An 18,714-nucleotide genomic window follows, 5' to 3' on the forward strand; every position below is an offset into this window, starting at 1 on the left:
GGAGGTCAGAGCTGGGGTCCCAGCTGAGGGGCGGGATCCACTGAGGATGGAGGGACTGAGGAGGCCGATGGGTCTCCACCATGGAGACCAGGGCATGTTAACCTCAACTGCAGTTGTAGGCTCTGCAGGTGGTGGCGGGGGCGGGGGGGGGGGGGGCGAGGCTGAGACTCTGCATTTGCAACAGGCTCCCAGGTGCTGCTGGACGACGGAACACATGCTCAGAGGAGCAAGGATCTGGAAGCTCTATCTATGTAACATGAGAAACTATCACTGAGAAACTATGTAACACTGAGAACACTATCTATGCACTCTGAGAAAGCACTGAAACTTGGGAGAAGGACAATGGCATGAGTGAGGGTGAATAAATGCTGTCCGAGAGATAGTTCTTGGGAAGCGGATCTGAGGGAATGGCAACTCTCTTCCCTCATCTTCACTTTTTGCCTTCATGGGTTTAGTGGCTGGCTGAGGTTAACTCAGCTGCTCCACTCACAGGCTTAGCAGCTTGACCTGTTCATCTAGATCCAAGGGTTCCCAAATCCAGTGCTGGTACACGGACCTTCTGGAAGGTGTTTCTCAAGCTGTGTGTGGCCTCTGAACCACATGCTCAGAAGCTCCTAGGGAAGGAAGGGTCCTTTCACCCGCAGATTTATGCTTTTCCCTTTCTAGCTGGTTTTACTACTGAAGCAGAACCCTTTAGATCCCAGGAATATATGGTTATGACAGGCTTTCATGATTCTAGTCAATAAAATTTGAAAGCCACTGCTCTAGAAGAAACTTCTCAACTGCCTCTAAAAGTCCACTGTAATAGACCCTCCTCCTCCTCTCCTCTGCTCGCTGCTGGTGAGGGGGTCTCCCGTCTGGGCTCTGACAGCCTTGAGGAGAGGTAGGGCTGGGAGTGAAGAGGAAAACAGGGCGAGAGAATGTTTTCACACAGCTTTGATGGTAATTTCTGCAAGAAAGGAGTCGTCTTCTTGGGATTGGCTGGAAGCCAGGTAAACAAGGTTGAACGGATCCAACTTATAAATTCTGTGCTGAGAGATGAATCACCATCGTAACTAATACTAGGGATCATACAACTGGTCACAGAAACTTTTCTGGCCAAAGGTGTTCCTTTCCTCCTAGATCTGGCTGAGACATTTGTGTATTTGTTGTGACTTTGTACCTCTGGGTTCTGAGGACTGAGATGCAATAACTTCTAGATACCATTGTCTTTCTTGGGGGGAACCATCTTGTTTTCCATGAATTCCTATCCTTTCTGAGTACACAAGCATGAAGTAGCTAACGTCTGTGCACAATGGATATAGTTTCCTATGAAATCAAGGATTTCATTAGGTCCACATTTTGCACCTAATGTTAACAGACCACCCCTCCTTGTCTTTCTACAGGGGCTCCACTTCCTCTCCATGCTCACCTGTCTGTTGGGGGTCTGTGACCTGGCCTCACTGGGAGACCTGGACTGTTGGCGCTCTGGGGACTCCCAGTCGGCCTGGGTCCCTCGCTCCTCTGAGTTGCAGCGGGAGACATCAGGAGAGAGAAGATGCTTTCGCTCTTTCGATCGTCCCCGCTCTCTACCCCCTGAGCGGTGGGTGTCAGACTTGTGGCCTGAGAGAGACGACAAAAGCAACTGATCACCACTCCACCCATAGTAGCCTCTGAGCACAAAGAGATGTCATACAGCCTGGGTGGGACTGGGCCTCTGAAGAATCCTCACTTCTCCAGGCATGTCAACAGGTGATCTGAATGGGAGGCAGGAGGGAGAGGGTAGAAAATTCTCCTTTTGTAAAGAGATAAGTGTGCGAGCTGCCACTGGAAAGACACATAGGTCAAAGGATGCAACTGGTTCTCTTCGGTTTTTAGGTATGCTAGACATAAATAAGATAGAATCTTTGTCAACACTACGGCCCAGGAATTATCTATGTCCTAAACATGGGTATATAACCTTTTTTGGGGAAAGATAGCATCAGAAAAGGGATGGAGATCAAAGGGTTTCAGGTCCATTGAGGACTTCTAGTCCCATTTCTGCCATTTACTAGCTCTGTGATAAAGGCATCTCACTGCGTTTTGATCTCTGTTTCCTCATTTCGTAAAAGAGAAACCATTAGAATGCTTCAAACTCTATCAGTATGACCCTTTTCCTTAAAAAACAAAACAAAACTCCAAAAACCTAAAATGATTCCAGTATCACTATTGGGATTGAAGTGGAGTTGATGGTAAAAGCCCAGCCCTTGCCAGGAATGTATTAGAGGCCCCCTAAGGAACCCTAGTGTTTTTGCAGAAGGTCATTTGAAAATCACATTTTTATTATTGAGATATAATTAAAATATAAGATTATAGGAGTTTCAGGTGTACAACATAATTGAGTGAACAGTTCTATACATTTTAATGATTTCTATAGCCCTAATCTGAAAAAAATTCCAGCCTTTATGATGAATATAGAAGATGCTGTATTAGGATAAGTCAGAGAGGGAACTCTTTTCCTGGTGACAAGTGCTCTTCCTTCCCTCGTTCTCCTCAACCTGAATCCTGTTCCAGTGACTTGCAGTTCTTTTCAGAATTGGTCATCAGAGCAGGAGCCTGAAAAGAGGTGAACAGCAAAGACCCCCTCACCTGAGTCAGAATTCAGGCGATGAGCTGACAGTCTCAGGGAGGAGTGGTAACTCCGACGACGTGACTTGTAGGTGTTTTCACTGCTTCTCTCCATGGAGAATTCCTCCAACCAGGAGGAATTTGAACGCTTATCCCGAATAGTGGAAAATGAACGTCTCATGGAGCTAGTATCTGTCACCACCTGGAAATAGGAGCCCCCAGAGGAACACAAAATCTGGATTAATTACTGAAAGGGTCTAGAAGTAAGGAGGAAGTGAGATGGAGATTGTTGAAGATTGCCAACTGTAACCTCCCTGGAATCCCTCTTGCTGAGACGTCAGCTGGAGAAAAGGGTCCTGGGCTATATTAACATAGACACTAAGACTTATCTATGGTCTTTTCTTCATGTTCGAGGAAGCAAGCAGATGAGTGTATAGTGCAAGCTTCCCAGAGAGCCATCTAACGTAGGCACTTGGCCAGTGAACCTTGAGTCACCTTGAAATATTGTGAGGGCAATTGTCAAAAAGTCTGCACCATGAGAGAAGCATAGCTTTGCCTTTTATTTGTTGCCCTTGCCTTGCACTACCATGTAGCACAGGAGCCTAGGAGAGCTTGTAACTGAGCAGCATCTAAGAATGCATTGCTCTCTCTCATCCATAACCTCCCCCCATACCTATGCCCACCCCCTCCCCAGCCCCACCTTAAACTCTGGCATTTTGATTTGCCACAGATGTTAAACAGATTCACAAAAACTTCTTGTCTCTGTCAAAACTTGATGTAAGACAGACAGACAGAAAAAAGAAGCCAGGAAAACAGACAAAGAAATGAGGCGTGGCCTGCACTGGTTAGGACAGACGGTCCTGACACAGAGCTGTGTGTGTAAGTAACTGCATATGTGCTGGGGGATCCAGGAAAGGAGGAATGGGGGAAAAAAACACAAGGAAAATCCTGGAAAATATTTCTTGCATGGCTGGTTAAGTCTTGAGGATATTGAGCCCATCCAGAAGGAGTTACACCATTTTGCTGCCTAGCTTGTTATGGTTGGGGCTTCACTGAAAACACATCTTGGAGGAGCAGGCTCTATAGAGAAGGTCCATAAGCCAGACTTTGCCTATAGGGAAGGGAGGGGGCAAATCAAGGGCTCACCTGAAAATATCAGATGTTTTGTCATAACCCACCAATCCAATACAGCCCAGGATGCCACTACACATGGCAGGTGGTAATAGCTTTTTACCTGGGGATCCACAGTCAGGCGTGGCATAGAAGATGCCCTCCCAGATCCCGTATGCTCCTGGGTGTCCGAAGGAAGGTAGATGCCATGGTTAGAGGACTGCACGCTTTTTAATTCACTAACCTCTGGCTCCTGGAAATAAACACACAGCCAAGCTTGTGGGACTCGGTTCCATCTCATTGCTTCTCACCTCCAGTGGATGATTCGGCCTCCTCCATGACAAGAATGGCTTTTAGAAGAGAGACTTGCATCTCTGAGGTCTCAGTTGTATGTGTATATGTGGGTGCATCCGTGTGTGCACATGTGGTATACCAGATGTCCCAGATAGAAAGCTCTACTGGGAATAAAAAAGTAAAGATGGCCTTTTCTAGTCAAGTATCCTCTTATTTACCACAAAGCAGTGCTTCAGATTGGCTAGTTTTGTAAAACAGTATCACTCATAATAGTTCTTAGATATGTGAAGTTTACTTTCTGATAGTTGGTAGTGTTAGGATTCTTCTTTTAATGTGATGAAGTTATTTATCAAACAGAAACCACTGTTCTAAGGAAAGTCACTAATTTCTGGTGTCAAATACATCAGCTCATACCTTAAGCCACGTGATTTATTAGCTGAGAGCTTTCTTGTGATTAAAACCATTCAAAAAATGTGATAGATGGCCATCTGTCAGGGATGCTCTAGACTAGGGCAGTCCAATAAAAATATTACATGAACTACCTCTAATTTTAAATGTCCTAGTAACTACATTTTAAAAAGTCTTTAAAAACATCCAATGTAATATATTTTATTCAACCCAATATATTCAAATATTCTCATGTCAACATGTAATCAATCTAAAAATGGGGATGTTTCACTTTTTTTTCCCTCTACATCTTTGACATGGGCATGTATTTTCTACTTCTAGCACATCTCAATTTGGACTAGTCACATTTCAAGTGCTCAATGGCCACATGTGGGTGGTGGCTATTATATTCCACTGTGCCACCCGAGAACATTAGAAGGTTGGATTGGAAATCTCTAAGGTCCTACCAGCTCTTTTATGTGATTTTCCTGGTTAAAGAATATTAGTTTGGCAACTGTACATGATCTACACAGATAGCTACTGTCACTGCATAAGGGGTAGAGTTGCCTTAGAAATGTTTACATGGGACACCAAAGAGACCTAGAAATATCCTGGACATCTGGAGATTATACTAGAAAAAAGGCTATTTTATATTTAGGGAATGACACCCTAAAAACCTAGTTGTTTAAATAGGGGACTGCTGAAGGAAAGGGTGCTCAAGACCCTCCCCCTTAGTCTCCAAGATCATTTGGCCAGGTGGTTTCTGGTGCGCATGGGAGGACTGCCCATCTAGGACATGTGATATGTGCACTTCTTGAGGAAACTATAGTGTTTGCAGTACATGCTTTATAAAGCACACAGGTCCAACTTAAAACAGACGTGGTAACAACACTGCAGTTTGTGAGGTGTGAGAGGTGGTATAAGACACACGCACAAATCATGGCCACGCCTCCAGATGTGGAGCAGGGGCCCCGAGGATGGGCAGGAGTACACAGTGGTGAGTGTGTAGCACGGGCTGACACCTGAACTGAATTACAGACACCAGTACTGACAATGAGATGAACACAGATCCAAAAAGTCCTGGCACTATGGCTCAGCCCCGGGGAACCCACAGAAATAATGATGTAATGAAGCCTCCCTGTGAAAGAAAGGACACATTATTGAGATTTTCCCAGCCAGATGCAGCCAGATGCATCATCAGGCAGACAAGCTGTAAAATGCTGAGAGGCACTTTTAAGAATCAAACTATCTGTACCAATTAGTCCATGGTGCTAAGTTCCTCATAAAGGAAGGCAGGGAATTAGTCCAAGGATTCCTGCTTACCTTACCAAGAAAACCCACTCTGAGAGGGTCTGGTCTAGCAGTCTCCCACACATCTACACAGAATTCCCTGTCTCAGCAGTCGCAGGAGTTGGAATCACCTATTTGTCTGAGCTAGTGGAGGGTCTTGCCCTCCCTCTAAGGGTACCTATGCCAACAGACATGTACTCCATAAACAGGCCAGTCCCACACTCCACCCACATCATCCATCCAGGATGGCTCTGGGGTGCACGGTAGCAGTGGAGGGGGTCAGGAGAGAAGGGAAGAGAAAAAACACAGATGAATTATAATCAAAGTGACACAGAACTCAGGATAAACTGTCTAATATGGACTTTTGCAAATGTTGAGTTTTGTCTTTTCCTTTCCAGACTTGCGAACACTTGAGCTTTATTCTAAGCTCTGGAGGGAACTTGCTCTCACAACTCCTGAACTAAGGTTAATAGTAAAGTCTATTATCATTAAGAATCGCATTTTAGCTTTGCATTAGCAAAATCTAAAGTCAATGCTCCCCTCCCCCCAACCTGCCTTCTTCAAACTTCAACCTGATTCAATAGGTTTCTCAGGAATTTTACTATTTATGTTAATGAAAAACTCTAGGCCCTAGAGAGGGATTTTAGGGACCTCCTATATGAACTTGATTTATAGAATTGTGACCAAAAGGGACACAGAAAAAAGGTAAGAGATTCTTCTGTAACTCTTAGCAGATAGCTAAGTCACTCACATCTGATTCCCTGAGTTACCCAGGAGATGAGTACCTCCAAAGGGCTGGCATAGAGCATTCCTGTGTTTCCCAGAAACAGCACCTGGCTACAGTAAGCTGTCCATTTGGTTCCACTCATTCTGATGATTCATCCTAAGGCTCTGTATCAAAGGCAAGAATTTGTGACTCTTGCTTCTATATTTGCTGCTTGCAGGCATAAATTAAGAAGGTTTGGCCTGAAGCAATCGAAGTACCTGCAGCAGGTAAGGGGCCTCTGGGATTCTAAAACCCACAGAGGGAGCATTTGTCAGAGAACATGAGAAACTGAACCATGAAAGGAGGGACAGGAGGGTGGCTAACTGGCAGGGTTTTCCTGATAAACCCTTAGCTATGAAATAAAATTTGGAAATGACAGTGGGAGGGATCAGGAAACCAAGGATGTATTTGTGAGGTCATGTAACTCATTGATTCACCAGAGACTGATGTTCCTGGAACTGTCCATCATCGGCTGGATCCATACAAGCCAATTGGAATATTTCCTGGGGGGAGAGTGGACTCATCGAAGGGTATCCACTACGGCCACTCCTGAAAAGCAATGGCAAAGTAAGAGGTAACATGTTCATGAGAGAAAGAGAAAGTCATGTCATAGCTGCCGCTACTAATTCCCACCCCAGATAGGACTTCCTTCCCAGGCAAAGGGTGACACCTATCAGTACTAGCTGGCTTTGTAAGGCTGGTAACTGACAGGCTGGATCCTAGAATTAAAAAGTAAAAAAAAAAAAAAAAAAAAAAAAAAGCATTGGAAGGAGAAGCCACTGTTTTCAACCTGCATTTGGAACCATTCATCATTCTGCTGGTGACTAGACTATCTGTGACAAACGGCATTATTTGTCACACTCAGCCATATGGAAGACCAATGCTCAATTACAAACCTGTTTCTGCTCAGTTTCTCCCTTCAGCAGTAAAAAAAAAAATACTGTAGTTTAAACAGTGAACAGTTTGTTTAAATATTAAGCAGTCATGGTCTTTTAAATAATTTCCTCCAGTTTCAGTAGAAATACGGTTTTATTGTGCCAACATCCTTGGCCAAACTAAACAATTCAATGCCATGAGCATTTATCGAAGGATAGCTCTGTGCCAGACACTATGTCTGTTGGTTTAGGAACTAGGTGCAATGATCTCTGAGGTGGTGGTGCGGAGGTTGGTAACTTCTGGGTTGATGGCTATGGAGGAGGATACCTAAATGGTGATGAGGTAAGAGGCCTGTGAATGAAAGCTATGGTGAGCTGTCCCAGTGTGCCTGTTATTAAACCACTGCTTGGTATCTGTAGGCACTCTTAGCCAAATGGGATACTTAGGAGAAACAGAAGTAGCCAGTCTCTCCTGAGAAGATGGCTGTTGCTGCCATTCACTGCTACTAGCATAGTACCAGGTGCCCTCTGACCTCCTCAAAAATGCAGAGTAAGCTTCCTGGTGGTGGGAGGGACAGTGGTCAGGGACTGAGCCACAGCTCTCAAAAATGGTGGGGCCGGAGGGAGAGATGGGGCATGATCTCGTGCTCCAGGGACAGCCATTTCATCGTTGAGAGTATTGCACTCATGAATGCATCCACTGGAAAATGCGAGGCATGAACAAATTTACTTAAAAATTAATCCACAGGCACAATCTTACCTGGACTGGGATCACAGGGAGAGATCTGAAGAGCAGAGTCACCCCCACCTGTCCCCTTGCTGCCAGGAGGATGTTTGCTGAATTCTCACAACTGACACAGAGTGATCTGATATTTAAATGACCTGCTTACATGTCAGTCATCTTCCTCAGAGGCCTTCTGAGAACCTCGAGGAGCAAGATGAGCACTGCTCTATGAGAAATCCCAGAATCCCCCACAGGTAGAGAGGACCCTTGGGATTACCAAACAAGCTCATAGAGTTGAAGAACTTGAAGCGAGATGACATCCTTCCTACTTTAAAAACCTTGTCTGGTTCCTCATTGTCAGGATAAAGTCTGGAATATGGCCTCTCATGATCTAGTTCCTTTCTCTTGCCCTGTACCTCCTGCTCCTGAATTTCAGACACACTGGACTCTCCTAGTTCATTGAATGTGCCCACCCGGCTTCTCTCTGCCTCAAGATGTTAATACAGACTCTTCCCAGAGAGCAGAAAGCTTTTTTCCCAACCCAACTCTTTTCATATCATTTTGAATTCATTCTTTCAAATTTACCTTGTGAAGGAAATACGCTTTGATTTTTCCCCTTGCCAGAGCTCACATGGACTCAGATTGTGCCATGTTGTTTTCTTCCTCATACAAATCACAGAAAATGACAACTGTTCTTTCTAGCAATTCTGCTTCATGAGTAGCTTTCCAGCAGGTATAAGCTCAATGATGGCAGGAGGTCCTGAGGAACCAGCCTGCTCCTCCACCAGTGTCCCCCTTTCAGGAAACATGCCAACATCCCCCTTTCAGGAAACATGCCAACATCCACCCCAAGGTGTAGGCCAGAAACTTGGGAGTCATCTTTTATTTTTCCCTCTCCTTCACTCCCTGAGGCAAATCAATCATCAAATCCCACCCAGTCTCCCTACTGGAAATATTTCAGGTCTGAGCATCTCGCCTCATCTCCAGCCTGTTAGTCCAAGTCACAGTCATTAATGATTAGCACAATGGCAGTCACATACTAAAAGCAGTTCTATTGTCCAGACTGGTTTCAAGAATCATCTTTAAAAAGCCCTGTCTGGGGGATCCCTGGGTGGCGCAGCGGTTTGGCGCCTGCCTTTGGCCCAGGGCGCGATCCTGGAGACCCGGGATCGAATCCCACGTCGGGCTCCCGGTGCATGGAGCCTGCTTCTCCCTCTGCCTATGTGTCTGCCTCTCTCTCTCTCTCTCTCTCTCTCTCTGTGACTATCATAAATAAATAAAAAAATTAAAAAAAAAAAAATAAATAAATAAAAAGCCCTGTCTGATCATGTCCCACTGATGAGTAAAACCCCATGGCCCTTAGATCAACTCTCACTTCTGTATTCTGCTTATAATGCTTCCACCTGTTGGCCTCACTGAGCTCCCCGTGCTCCAGCCATTCTGACAGTTGTCAGGTTCCTGAGGCTTATCCCACTCTCCCCTGTCTTGAAGACCATGCCTCTGAGTCTCACTTTGCACAGGGAGGCCTCCCCAAACCCTCGAACCAGATGTGCTACTTCCCTTCAGTGGCATCGCAATAGGCTACCCTTCTGCATTTTAACCTTCGTTACTTTTGTAATTTTTTTTTCAGGATTCGTCTCCATGAGGGCTGTGATCAGTGAAATCCCGAGTGTCTGAGCCAGCTTTTCTATCATATAGGATTTTTAAAAAAATATTGGTCAAATCAAGGAGTAAATGAATCAATAAACATGGGAAGAAAGTGGTTTGATGCCATGGTGGGAGACATGTATGGTAAACTGGTGGGGTGAGGGAGATCTCGGTGGAGGGGTGCCCTCCTTTCTAAGCCAAAGTCCTTGAGAAAGACACTGGACTTCCACTGCTCCAGTCATACCTCCCTTCCTACACAGACCAAAGATAAACATCTCCTGGTTTTCTATAGACACGTGAAGCCATACCTTGCTTTTTTTTTTCATACCTTGCTATCTTATACCATCAAATATTTGTAAAGATCAATAATAGCTTTGATCATGATGTTGGTCCTTTGCTTCTCTTGCACATGTGTTACCTTGTGACCTCCGAGATCAGTGCTTTTCAAGCACAGGTGTCTAACACCACAGGCTGAAAGGGATTCATGGTGTGAGAAATTCCAAATGGCCTTCTGATCCAGGGTCTCATTCCCAGGCCCTGATTTCATTCCTCTGATAATTACTGAAGTTGTGGTATTTAGTGATTACTGGCTCCATGAGAACTAGGACTGGCTTAAATCCAACCACAAAAACTTCCTCATGTGAGGTAGAGGGACTCCTGCCCTTTGGATACTTGTACGTGTTTGCTGATGACAGAAAGATTGTGTTATTATAACGAGATATGTATGCCATAATACATCATTTAGGCTAACGACCAATGGAGGGGCTAAGAGTTGGCAACTTCCTTAACTGATGTTTTGTTTCCACTTCTAATACAGGCTTTTTTTTTTTTTCTTTTCCTTATCTACCATTCCTTTTGTTCATTACTGATAATAGTGCAGTGGGAATACTCTGGAGTTAAGGATAACAAACTTAACCTCAGTTCAGCTTCCTACTAGCCACATGACTTTGGGCAGCTTATTTAGTCTCCAGTTTCTTAGTTGTAGAGTGATGACACTAACATGTGCCCTTCCTTCTTTGTCCATTCACAGTGCTCTCTCTCTCTCTCTCTCTCTCTCTCTCTCTCTCTCTCTCTCGGGCTGGCCCCAGTGCCGAACTTGCTATTACCCTTGCTGAAGAACTGTTTTAAAATAAAAAATATATATATTGTTGTCTCAACCTCAGAGAAAGGATTGCTTGGCTCAGAACTATTATTTCTTAGGCGTTTCTGGGCCTGCATGATGGCACTGGTGATGGGATGCAAGCAGGCCAGCTGTGGACCTTTGGTAATACTCACAGGCCTGAAACGGGGTCCTGCTGGAGATAGGGCAGGGCTTTGGCATTAGCAATGATCTCCTGAGGCAGAGATGAGGGCTCCATTCGCTGGAACATGGGTGCATTTTTCTGTATTAAAAGTAGGAAAGAGGAACTCATGTGACTATGGGGTATGCTCATGGGGGGGGATGGGAAATACAAATCACTTGGGTAAGACAGGAGCATGCCTGATCCTCTGATCCCCTGAGTTTCTAATCTCCAACACTAGAAGGTTCCTGCATGCTGCACTCCTTCCTCTGCTTCTAGCGCTTGCAGGGCACCATGCCCCAGGGAGGCGCAGGCCTGTCCCTATAGGGGCCCTCCTGGGACTCCTCGTGGCCCACCGACTCCCAAGTTGTCCTTGACTCTCACCTGTTCCTCCAGCTGCTGCCTCTGTTTCTTCACCTTACTCTGTTTATAGTAGTCCATGATCATCATTGCTGCATAGATTTTGCCCACAGTCAGGTCAGAGGCTAAAACCACAAGTGTGGCATGGAAGGGAATAGGGAGAAGACAGGTGGCAGAGAGTGAGGACACCTCACAAGCTTTCCCACTCTCTGAAGTAGGTCTGCTCCCTCAGCCACCCATCTAGCCAACATTTATGGAGAGCGCCACAGGTGCCGGACCCTGGGAATACAAAGTGACGAGGTCCTGTATCTACCCTCAGGGAGCTTCCACAGCCACCCAGAGAGGGTAAGGATACTGATGATAAACCACGTATTAATAAGCATCAGCTCTGCTGATCTCCAGTGCTATCTCTAAGTCACAGCTGCATAGAATAAGTCACCTTATTCCCAACTGTGGGAGGGTTTGCTGAACACTATCATGTGCAGGGAGAGAGCTATGCACTCAAGAAGTTTTACCCACAACTACAGTGACCAATCTTGGAGGGGGTGGGGAGAAAACAAACAAAACCTTCCAATTCATGCAAAAGGGATTAAGAAGTGGGGGATCTGGATTTCCCCTAAGGATAAAAGAGCCACCTTTCCTTATCTCCTTGATCACTTCCTATTCCCCCCCTCCACCCGACAGATGTGACCTTGGCATGCTGAGCCCACAGCGACAACACTACCCAGGAGGAGACCCCACACCTTTGGGCATGGGCACAAGCAGGTCTAGCATCTTCTGGGACAGGTGAGGCCAGATGGCCAGGGTCTCCTTTTGCAGCTCCGAGTCTAGCTGCTGCCTGTCTGCACCACCTAGAATAAGAGAAATTTTAATAAATAGAACAGACACACAAATAACAAGGCTGGAGGGAATAGATGGGGGTGGGAGCTGAATCAGCATGGCACCTCATATCCTCAGAGGAAATCCTGGCACTTGGTGACAGTGGATCTTGTAATACCACGTCTTTCTGCTGAAGAAGCAGAACACATTTTGGCTCCCCTTTCTAGTGACTCAGAGATACCGTGTCACAGAGATCTGAGGCCCCAAGACCAAGAGCACCTTCCTCATTCATTTGAAACACCTCCCAGGTGCTTAATGTATCAGAGGACAAAATGAAAAGAGCCATAAGGAGCCTCCCCTGCCTCATTATACGTACATCAATTCTTCCAGCAAGTCTGACTCCATAGTCTGAGTGACCTGATTTTAAAGAGGATTTGGATCAGGCAAGAGCAGACAGGCTGGAGGTCTCTAGAAGTAGTGATCCTTTTTTCTCCTAAATCACTGAATCAGAAATTGAGAGGAGCAAAGGACTGCCCTGAGAGCACCCATCACACACCTTCCAGGGCATCATAGAGAAACCACATAAGAAAAAGACAAAATCAAAACTCATTTGTTCAATAAGCAAACACTTCTAAAATGCCTACTGTGTGCCAGCCACTGAAGAGCACATGCTGGTGAGCTGAAAGGAGCCACAGAGATTATCAAACCATTTTTCCAGGGAGAAATGACAAACATTTCTGAGTCAGAGGTGAAACTAGGACCCTGTAGCACATTTGCACATCGTGGCGCTATCAGACGGATGCAAGTTTGCACCTCTCCATCCTCTGCCACCTTGGGTGAGTTATTCTAGACTCCTGTTTTTCCATCCCCAGCTCACCTTTGGCGATTTTGATGTCCAGGGCTGTCCGGATCAGAGCCATCAGTGTGGAGGTGAAGTGGACTGTCATGTCCTCAGCTACTGGCATATTCATTAGGACCAACCTCTGTGCGAAAGAGAGAAAAGAAACAGCAGGAGGAAAAAAATATCGAAAGAAACCTCGGTGAGCAGAGAAGCAAATTACAGGGGTCAAATGCAGAGACAAAAAAGAAGGGCAAGGATTCCCTGTCCCCATTCCCACCTCCTCTCCTTGCCTCTCACTTAGGGTTCATTCACTGCTATGTAGTTATTGAGTTTGTTTTTTCCTAGCGGATGGTGCCGAATTCCAAAAGAAGGGGGACTGAGCATTCTGCAGGACTCCTCCATGGTCCTAGGAATGTCTTTGATAGGGGTGGAAAGTGATTTCTAAGAGAAATGGCTCAGAGAGAAGAGTCAGCTCTGGGAGGTGACTCCATTCCCTGATTCGAGGCTGTTCTGTTCCCCCTTGTCCCATGGATGCCCCCAAAATGCAAACGGAAAGAAAGGGATGGGGGAGATTCTGTTTTGCTTATTTGACTTGAAAGATGCATCCTGATGCCCCCTTTTTGAGTCTTTAAAAGGTGAAATTTGCCAGCACATGATTAAACATGCATAAGTCCAACTTATCCAAAAAGGATGAGGTGGAGCAGGATGGAAAAGGAAGAGAGTGCAAACAGGGTCTAGGGGAAGAAGGTTGGGGGAGCAGAGGAGAGAAAATGAGAGAAGGGTGACCAAGGCAGGAGCAGAGTGGGCAGGCCTTGTTCCCCTTACCCAGACGAAAGGATCAAACTGAAATGGCCAAATCCACTTTCCAGAGAGTATCTTGCTTTTGGAATCCTTTACCTCCCCCCACCCCATCCCGGCACCCTCTCTCCCTCCAAACTTCATCCCAGAAGTTCAAAGAACTCAATGCCACATTCCACCACCTGGTACTTTTGGATGTGGCCATCATGAGCAAAAAGGATGCCAGCCCATCAGCTGTGCATGGAGAGCCATGTGCTGGACCCTAAAGGGCCCTGTTCCAAGGAGATGCTCTCTGGAGCTGTACAACTTTGAGGTAGCAGCAGCAGAAGGTCCTCTGGCAGAACCACCAGCCTAGCAGGGAGGGATGTGTCTCTTCCCAAGGCAGGATCTCTAATGCGCCATTGGAACATCTCGCCTAATGTGATTCCACAGACATGGTGTCTTAGAGTGTAAAGTCAGTTTCTTGTTTGTTTCTGAGTTCCATCTCTCTCCCACTTCCTTAAGCTTCTAGACAAGTGGCACATTGCTGTGGTGTGTTCCTAGATGAAAGAGCTCCAGAGTTCTGGGTCAGCCTAAACACCATACAGGAACTATTACTAATGGGTGGAGAAAAAAAATTAGGCCCTAAAGCTCTGGGTACCCTAATGGCAGGTGACTTCCAATATATAATGCTGCTGAGCAAGCATGGGGAATCCACCTGTCACTATGGGGCCAGCCCCCGTCATCAGTGAGGCCAGTAATGCAAATCTAATGCTGAGCACAACTTGTGCCGTTGTCACCTTTTCTCTTGTACTGACAAGAGAACCTGGCAGCTGAGCTGATGGGGGAAGGGGGCCGGATCCTTCGTCATGTATCATAGAACTCATGTTCTTCTTTTTCTCCCGATATCTAGAAGGAACCATGCCACAGTTCCTTCCTATGTCAAAGAAGAAGAAATTTGTTAAGGATTTGCCTCTCTCCTACAAATTTCTGGAACCGCGTTTAGATACATTTCTGCATTATTTCCTTAGTTTGTCTAATCGAAGGTTTTTTTTTGTTTGTTTGTTCTTTTTAACAGGCTCTGATAGCGGTTTTGCTATAGGCTTCCTTCTTGTGCATATATGCTATCCTACCGGTCACCACTCTGCCTCCTCTGCGGAAACACGCTAGTTAACACCTCCTTCCTAGTAATCTGCTCACAAGAAGCCACACACTTATAGAAATGCAAAATCACACACAGAACGCCCCAAGGTGAAAAGTCTTGCCAACCATCCTCCACATTGTTTCAGGACTCTGTGCTTCCAGGAACCTTCCCTGCCCTTCCATCTCATCATTTCCTTCCCCCTTGGTTCCCTCCTCCACCTCCCCAGCCCAGCTTCCTCCCCATGTTCTGGCCTCCCCACAGCTGGGTCCCATTTCCTGCCAGTCTCTAGCCCAGAACAAAGGAAGGGGTGGTCTACCTTATATGCCACTTTGGAGGGACATCTCTTGCCGAGGCCTAGCGGTGGTGACATGAGAGTCAGCATTTCATACATCTCAGTATAATGGATGCGGCCACTGCTCATGGAGGGGTGGTAAGTGGGGACGGGGCGGGTCGGCGGGGAGGGTGGCAGGGGAAGGAACAGAAGTGGGGAGCAGGATGCAGACCGGGAGGAGAGGAGAACAGGCATTCCCAGAGAGCCGAAACAAAACAAACAAAATAATACAGAAAACAAAACAAAATGGACAAACAGAAAAAGAACAGGAAACCTGTTAATCAAGGCAAATCGTACATGTGACTCCATCCTGGTGCGGATTTATATCACGCCCCACACAGACCCGGGAACATTGAGGGCAACCTCTGGTCCCTCTGACCTTGGTGTGCAGTCCTGGGGACTCGTTTGCTCCTCCTGGATGGTCATGAGCCTACTGGGCTGTTCACTCTCTCCAACCCCCATTCAACAACACAAGCCGGTTTTCAATTCCCAGGGCTGTGTGTGAGCGGTATAAAACGGATAGACGGTGCTCCAGCCACGGGTTAGGATTTATGGCCCCAGCTGGGATGGGGCCCCGACCCAGAGGGAGGGCCTTTCTCCTCCTCTGAACCCACAGGCAAGAACGTCGTGTATCCCCCCTCCGTGAGTGTGTGCAGCAGGAGGCGGCAACTTGCACTGAAACTGTGGTGGGCTGCTTTCCCGAGTCGGCCCGTTGCTTCCACCTGGCTCTGCGGGGAGGAGTGCTCTTTACTCTAGGCATGCCCCAGGGTGATGGCATGCTGGGGACAGAAGAAACCAAACCAGAAGGAGGAAGAGCATCTCGCATGCCATGCTGCCCTCCCGGCTCTCCCCACATGCGGCTGCAGGTTTCACCGGGGTGGAGTTTAAAGAGTCTCAGCAGAGGCAGCTGTTTGGCCTCCTGGGGGCCGGGATCACTGTATCACCAACCCCCAAGCCAGCTCCTTCCCATTGCCATTGCCCGTGCAGGCATCTTCCTGGGCCTAAATCTTCTGCTGGCTGCCGGACCGTGCTACGCCCAGAGAGCCCACCCTTCCCTCCTGCAGCACCAGGAGAGGCTTCCTTCTCTAGCGGGCTTGGCCTTGGATGGAGGCTTGGCAGGGCCACTCCTCTTGAGCTCCCAGGGCCCGGAAGAGTTGAAGGGGCAAGGGGTCCTATGTGCTCCTGAACAACGTCCTTGGGCTCATAAATAAGCAGTGATGCGGCAGTTATGACAGACCCCTTCCTCCCCTCAGCAGTATATGGAGGATCCTAAGGGAAGAAATCTGCTTAGGAGCCCTCCGTCACCTACAAAGACCTTCCCAGACCCCCTGAGCTACTGCATTCTTCCACACGCCACCAAGGCTACCCTCTCTCGCCACTCTCACCTTTTGCTCTGATTCTTTATGGTTTCTCAGCTCCTTTCTATCCTCAAGATTTTACAATCTCTTCTGGCCAAACTACCCAGGAGCTGGAGGATGTGCAGGGATAGGGATGATGACTAGAATCACACTTTGCTACTTTACACATGGGAGGATGACACTATTTTTACCAAAAGGAGGCTCTCTGTTCTCCAGCGAAGGGAAACCAGTGAAGATGTCTACATTCTCTGGAGGACAGAGAGGTCCCTCTGGTGTAACCTACAGGTTAAGACGGAGTGGGGAGAGAGACAGAGTGTACGTGTGTGTGTGTGTGTGTGTGTGTATAATACACACGTGACGGAGTGTGTGCATGTGCTGAAAAGTGAGAGAGGTCAAATCGGCCTTCTGTATTAAGTCCTTTCTTCTGCCTTCCCCCCTCCCCAAATGTGCCCTTCTTCCTTATGTAACAGCTGCTGGTTCTGGGAGGGTTTGGACCTCTTTAAACTCAAAGGAAAGCAACATGAAGGTTCCCTCATGTGGCGCAGTGGTGGTGGAGCAGAACGGAGAGGAGGGTTCGAAGTTGCACCCCACGGCCTGTCACGGCTGGGGACTGGGAGGCAAACCTTGCAAGCCACCCTGTAGGGGCAGTTCTCTCCCAGGCCCAGAGGCGGCGAGATCACCCGCACTAATTTGTACATATCCTTATACGGGATCCTGCCGCTGTAAAGGAAGCACAGGCAGGTTAATATAGGACACTCAGAACAGGGTGGGAAAGACATGACAGTTTAGCCATGATGTCGACGGCTGGAAGAGGAAGAGCAGCTTTTTTTTTTTCCTGGGACCTGGCAAGGTCAGGCCAGGAGAAACTGAGAACAGTAAGCATCAGACAACCATCTCCTTGCTGAACTGCACTGCCCCTGGTTCTCTAAGGATATCCGAGCCCGCCCAGGCCCAAAGGGACTGCCAAATGACCAGGAGCACCCCGAGACACCTATCTGGCCCATACTCAGCCAGCTGCAGAAAATGAGTGGTGGCTTGAGCCAGGCCTTGAAGAATGCAGCTTGATGGTTCACAAATGCCTCAGACAGCTGTTGAGAGCAGGTGCCAGGCTGCCATGGAGTGGACTGCCTGTGTGCTTTTCACAGACGCTGATGACAGTCAGTGGCTCAGACCTGCTTGTCGGGGGCAGTGGGAAGTCAGTATCTCTTTGCAGCCCAGGAGAGACATATTTCCCGTTGGGCTAGTTAGCAAGACGCAGAGTTAGCATAAGGGGATTTGCACAGGGCTTTGCTTCTCGTGGTGACAGACTGTTTCCGAGTTCAGCCTGGGCCAGCTCTGCTCACTTCAGTGGGAGCCTGCCCGGATCTGTGCTCAGAGAGCAGCCTGGGAGGGTCCCATGGATGGTCTTCCTCTGCCTCTGCTCCTGCCAGCCCCCAGGCAACCTGGTCTGATCCAGCCAGAATTCCAGGAACAACGTGAGCTCTTATCACCCTTCTATCACAAGGGCCTGCTAGTGAGTCCTGGCTTTCTGCAGGAAGGACAGAATCAGCAATTGATTAGTTTCCAGTGGCTAATGCATCTGCTCCATCAGAGACCAGAACAAGGAAGCCACATCCTGGTATGGACCATGGTTTCTACCTGAAATCATGTCCACCTCTGAGGATCCAGTCCTAGTCAGCAGCCATGTGAGGCTCCGCCCCAGCTTTATTCTTTCCAGTCTTTTCTTGATTTTGGTGTTAATTCCTCCTCTTTTTCTAAATAGCAGCTCATCGGTACTTCAAGTCTCTTGATTCTTGAGAGGAAGTTCATTTAATCATTTGTTCTTTGTTTCTTGAGATGGGATGTGGGTGGGTTCATGCTTCCTATAAGCTGGTGTTCTCTGCGTTCTGTATCCGTCTTCCTTTTGAAGACATTGGCTCACGTTTTCCTTGTTAGTTCCCCCCACCCCACCCTGCAGCTCAAAGAGAAAGCCAAAGAAACTCTAACCAGACTATTACGCTGTGAATTCTGAAGCAGGAGAGGTTCTCCTTTCTATTTTTGTTCATAGCTCTTAGATCTAAGTCTCATGATTTTTTTTAGTTCTCATGGAATCCTTTCTTCCCAGCAGCTGGAGTGAGTGGGGAGG

The 18,714-nt window shown here is 47.2% G+C and overlaps 1 protein-coding gene across 11 annotated transcripts in view; it reads right to left on the reverse strand.

The window, feature by feature from the left end:
- CACNA1E (calcium voltage-gated channel subunit alpha1 E) overlaps positions 1 to 18,714 on the reverse strand; it is a 387,895-nt gene that overhangs the window by 8,659 nt on the left and 360,522 nt on the right. For 5 of the 11 annotated variants that reach the window (XM_072831008.1, XM_072831011.1, XM_072831010.1 and 2 more), the window contains 9 exons: positions 15,217 to 15,313; positions 13,016 to 13,121; positions 12,063 to 12,170; positions 11,344 to 11,444; positions 10,955 to 11,061; positions 6,871 to 6,982; positions 3,821 to 3,949; positions 2,608 to 2,788; positions 1,412 to 1,602 (listed from right to left, as the gene is read on the reverse strand). In XM_072831008.1, the coding sequence (XP_072687109.1) occupies positions 1,412 to 1,602; positions 2,608 to 2,788; positions 3,821 to 3,949; positions 6,871 to 6,982; positions 10,955 to 11,061; positions 11,344 to 11,444; positions 12,063 to 12,170; positions 13,016 to 13,121; positions 15,217 to 15,313 (1,132 nt within the window). Of the gene's footprint in view, positions 1 to 1,411; positions 1,603 to 2,607; positions 2,789 to 3,820; positions 3,950 to 6,870; positions 6,983 to 10,954; positions 11,062 to 11,343; positions 11,445 to 12,062; positions 12,171 to 13,015; positions 13,122 to 15,216; positions 15,314 to 17,212; positions 17,310 to 18,714 lie in introns of all 11 variants that reach the window. The other 6 variants (XM_072831013.1, XM_072831016.1, XM_072831017.1 and 3 more) reach the window with 3 other exon arrangements.

The sequence above is a fragment of the Canis lupus genome, chromosome 6 (genome assembly GCF_048164855.1).
Source record: "Canis lupus baileyi chromosome 6, mCanLup2.hap1, whole genome shotgun sequence".
In the NCBI taxonomy this organism is placed as follows: Eukaryota; Metazoa; Chordata; class Mammalia; order Carnivora; family Canidae; genus Canis; species Canis lupus.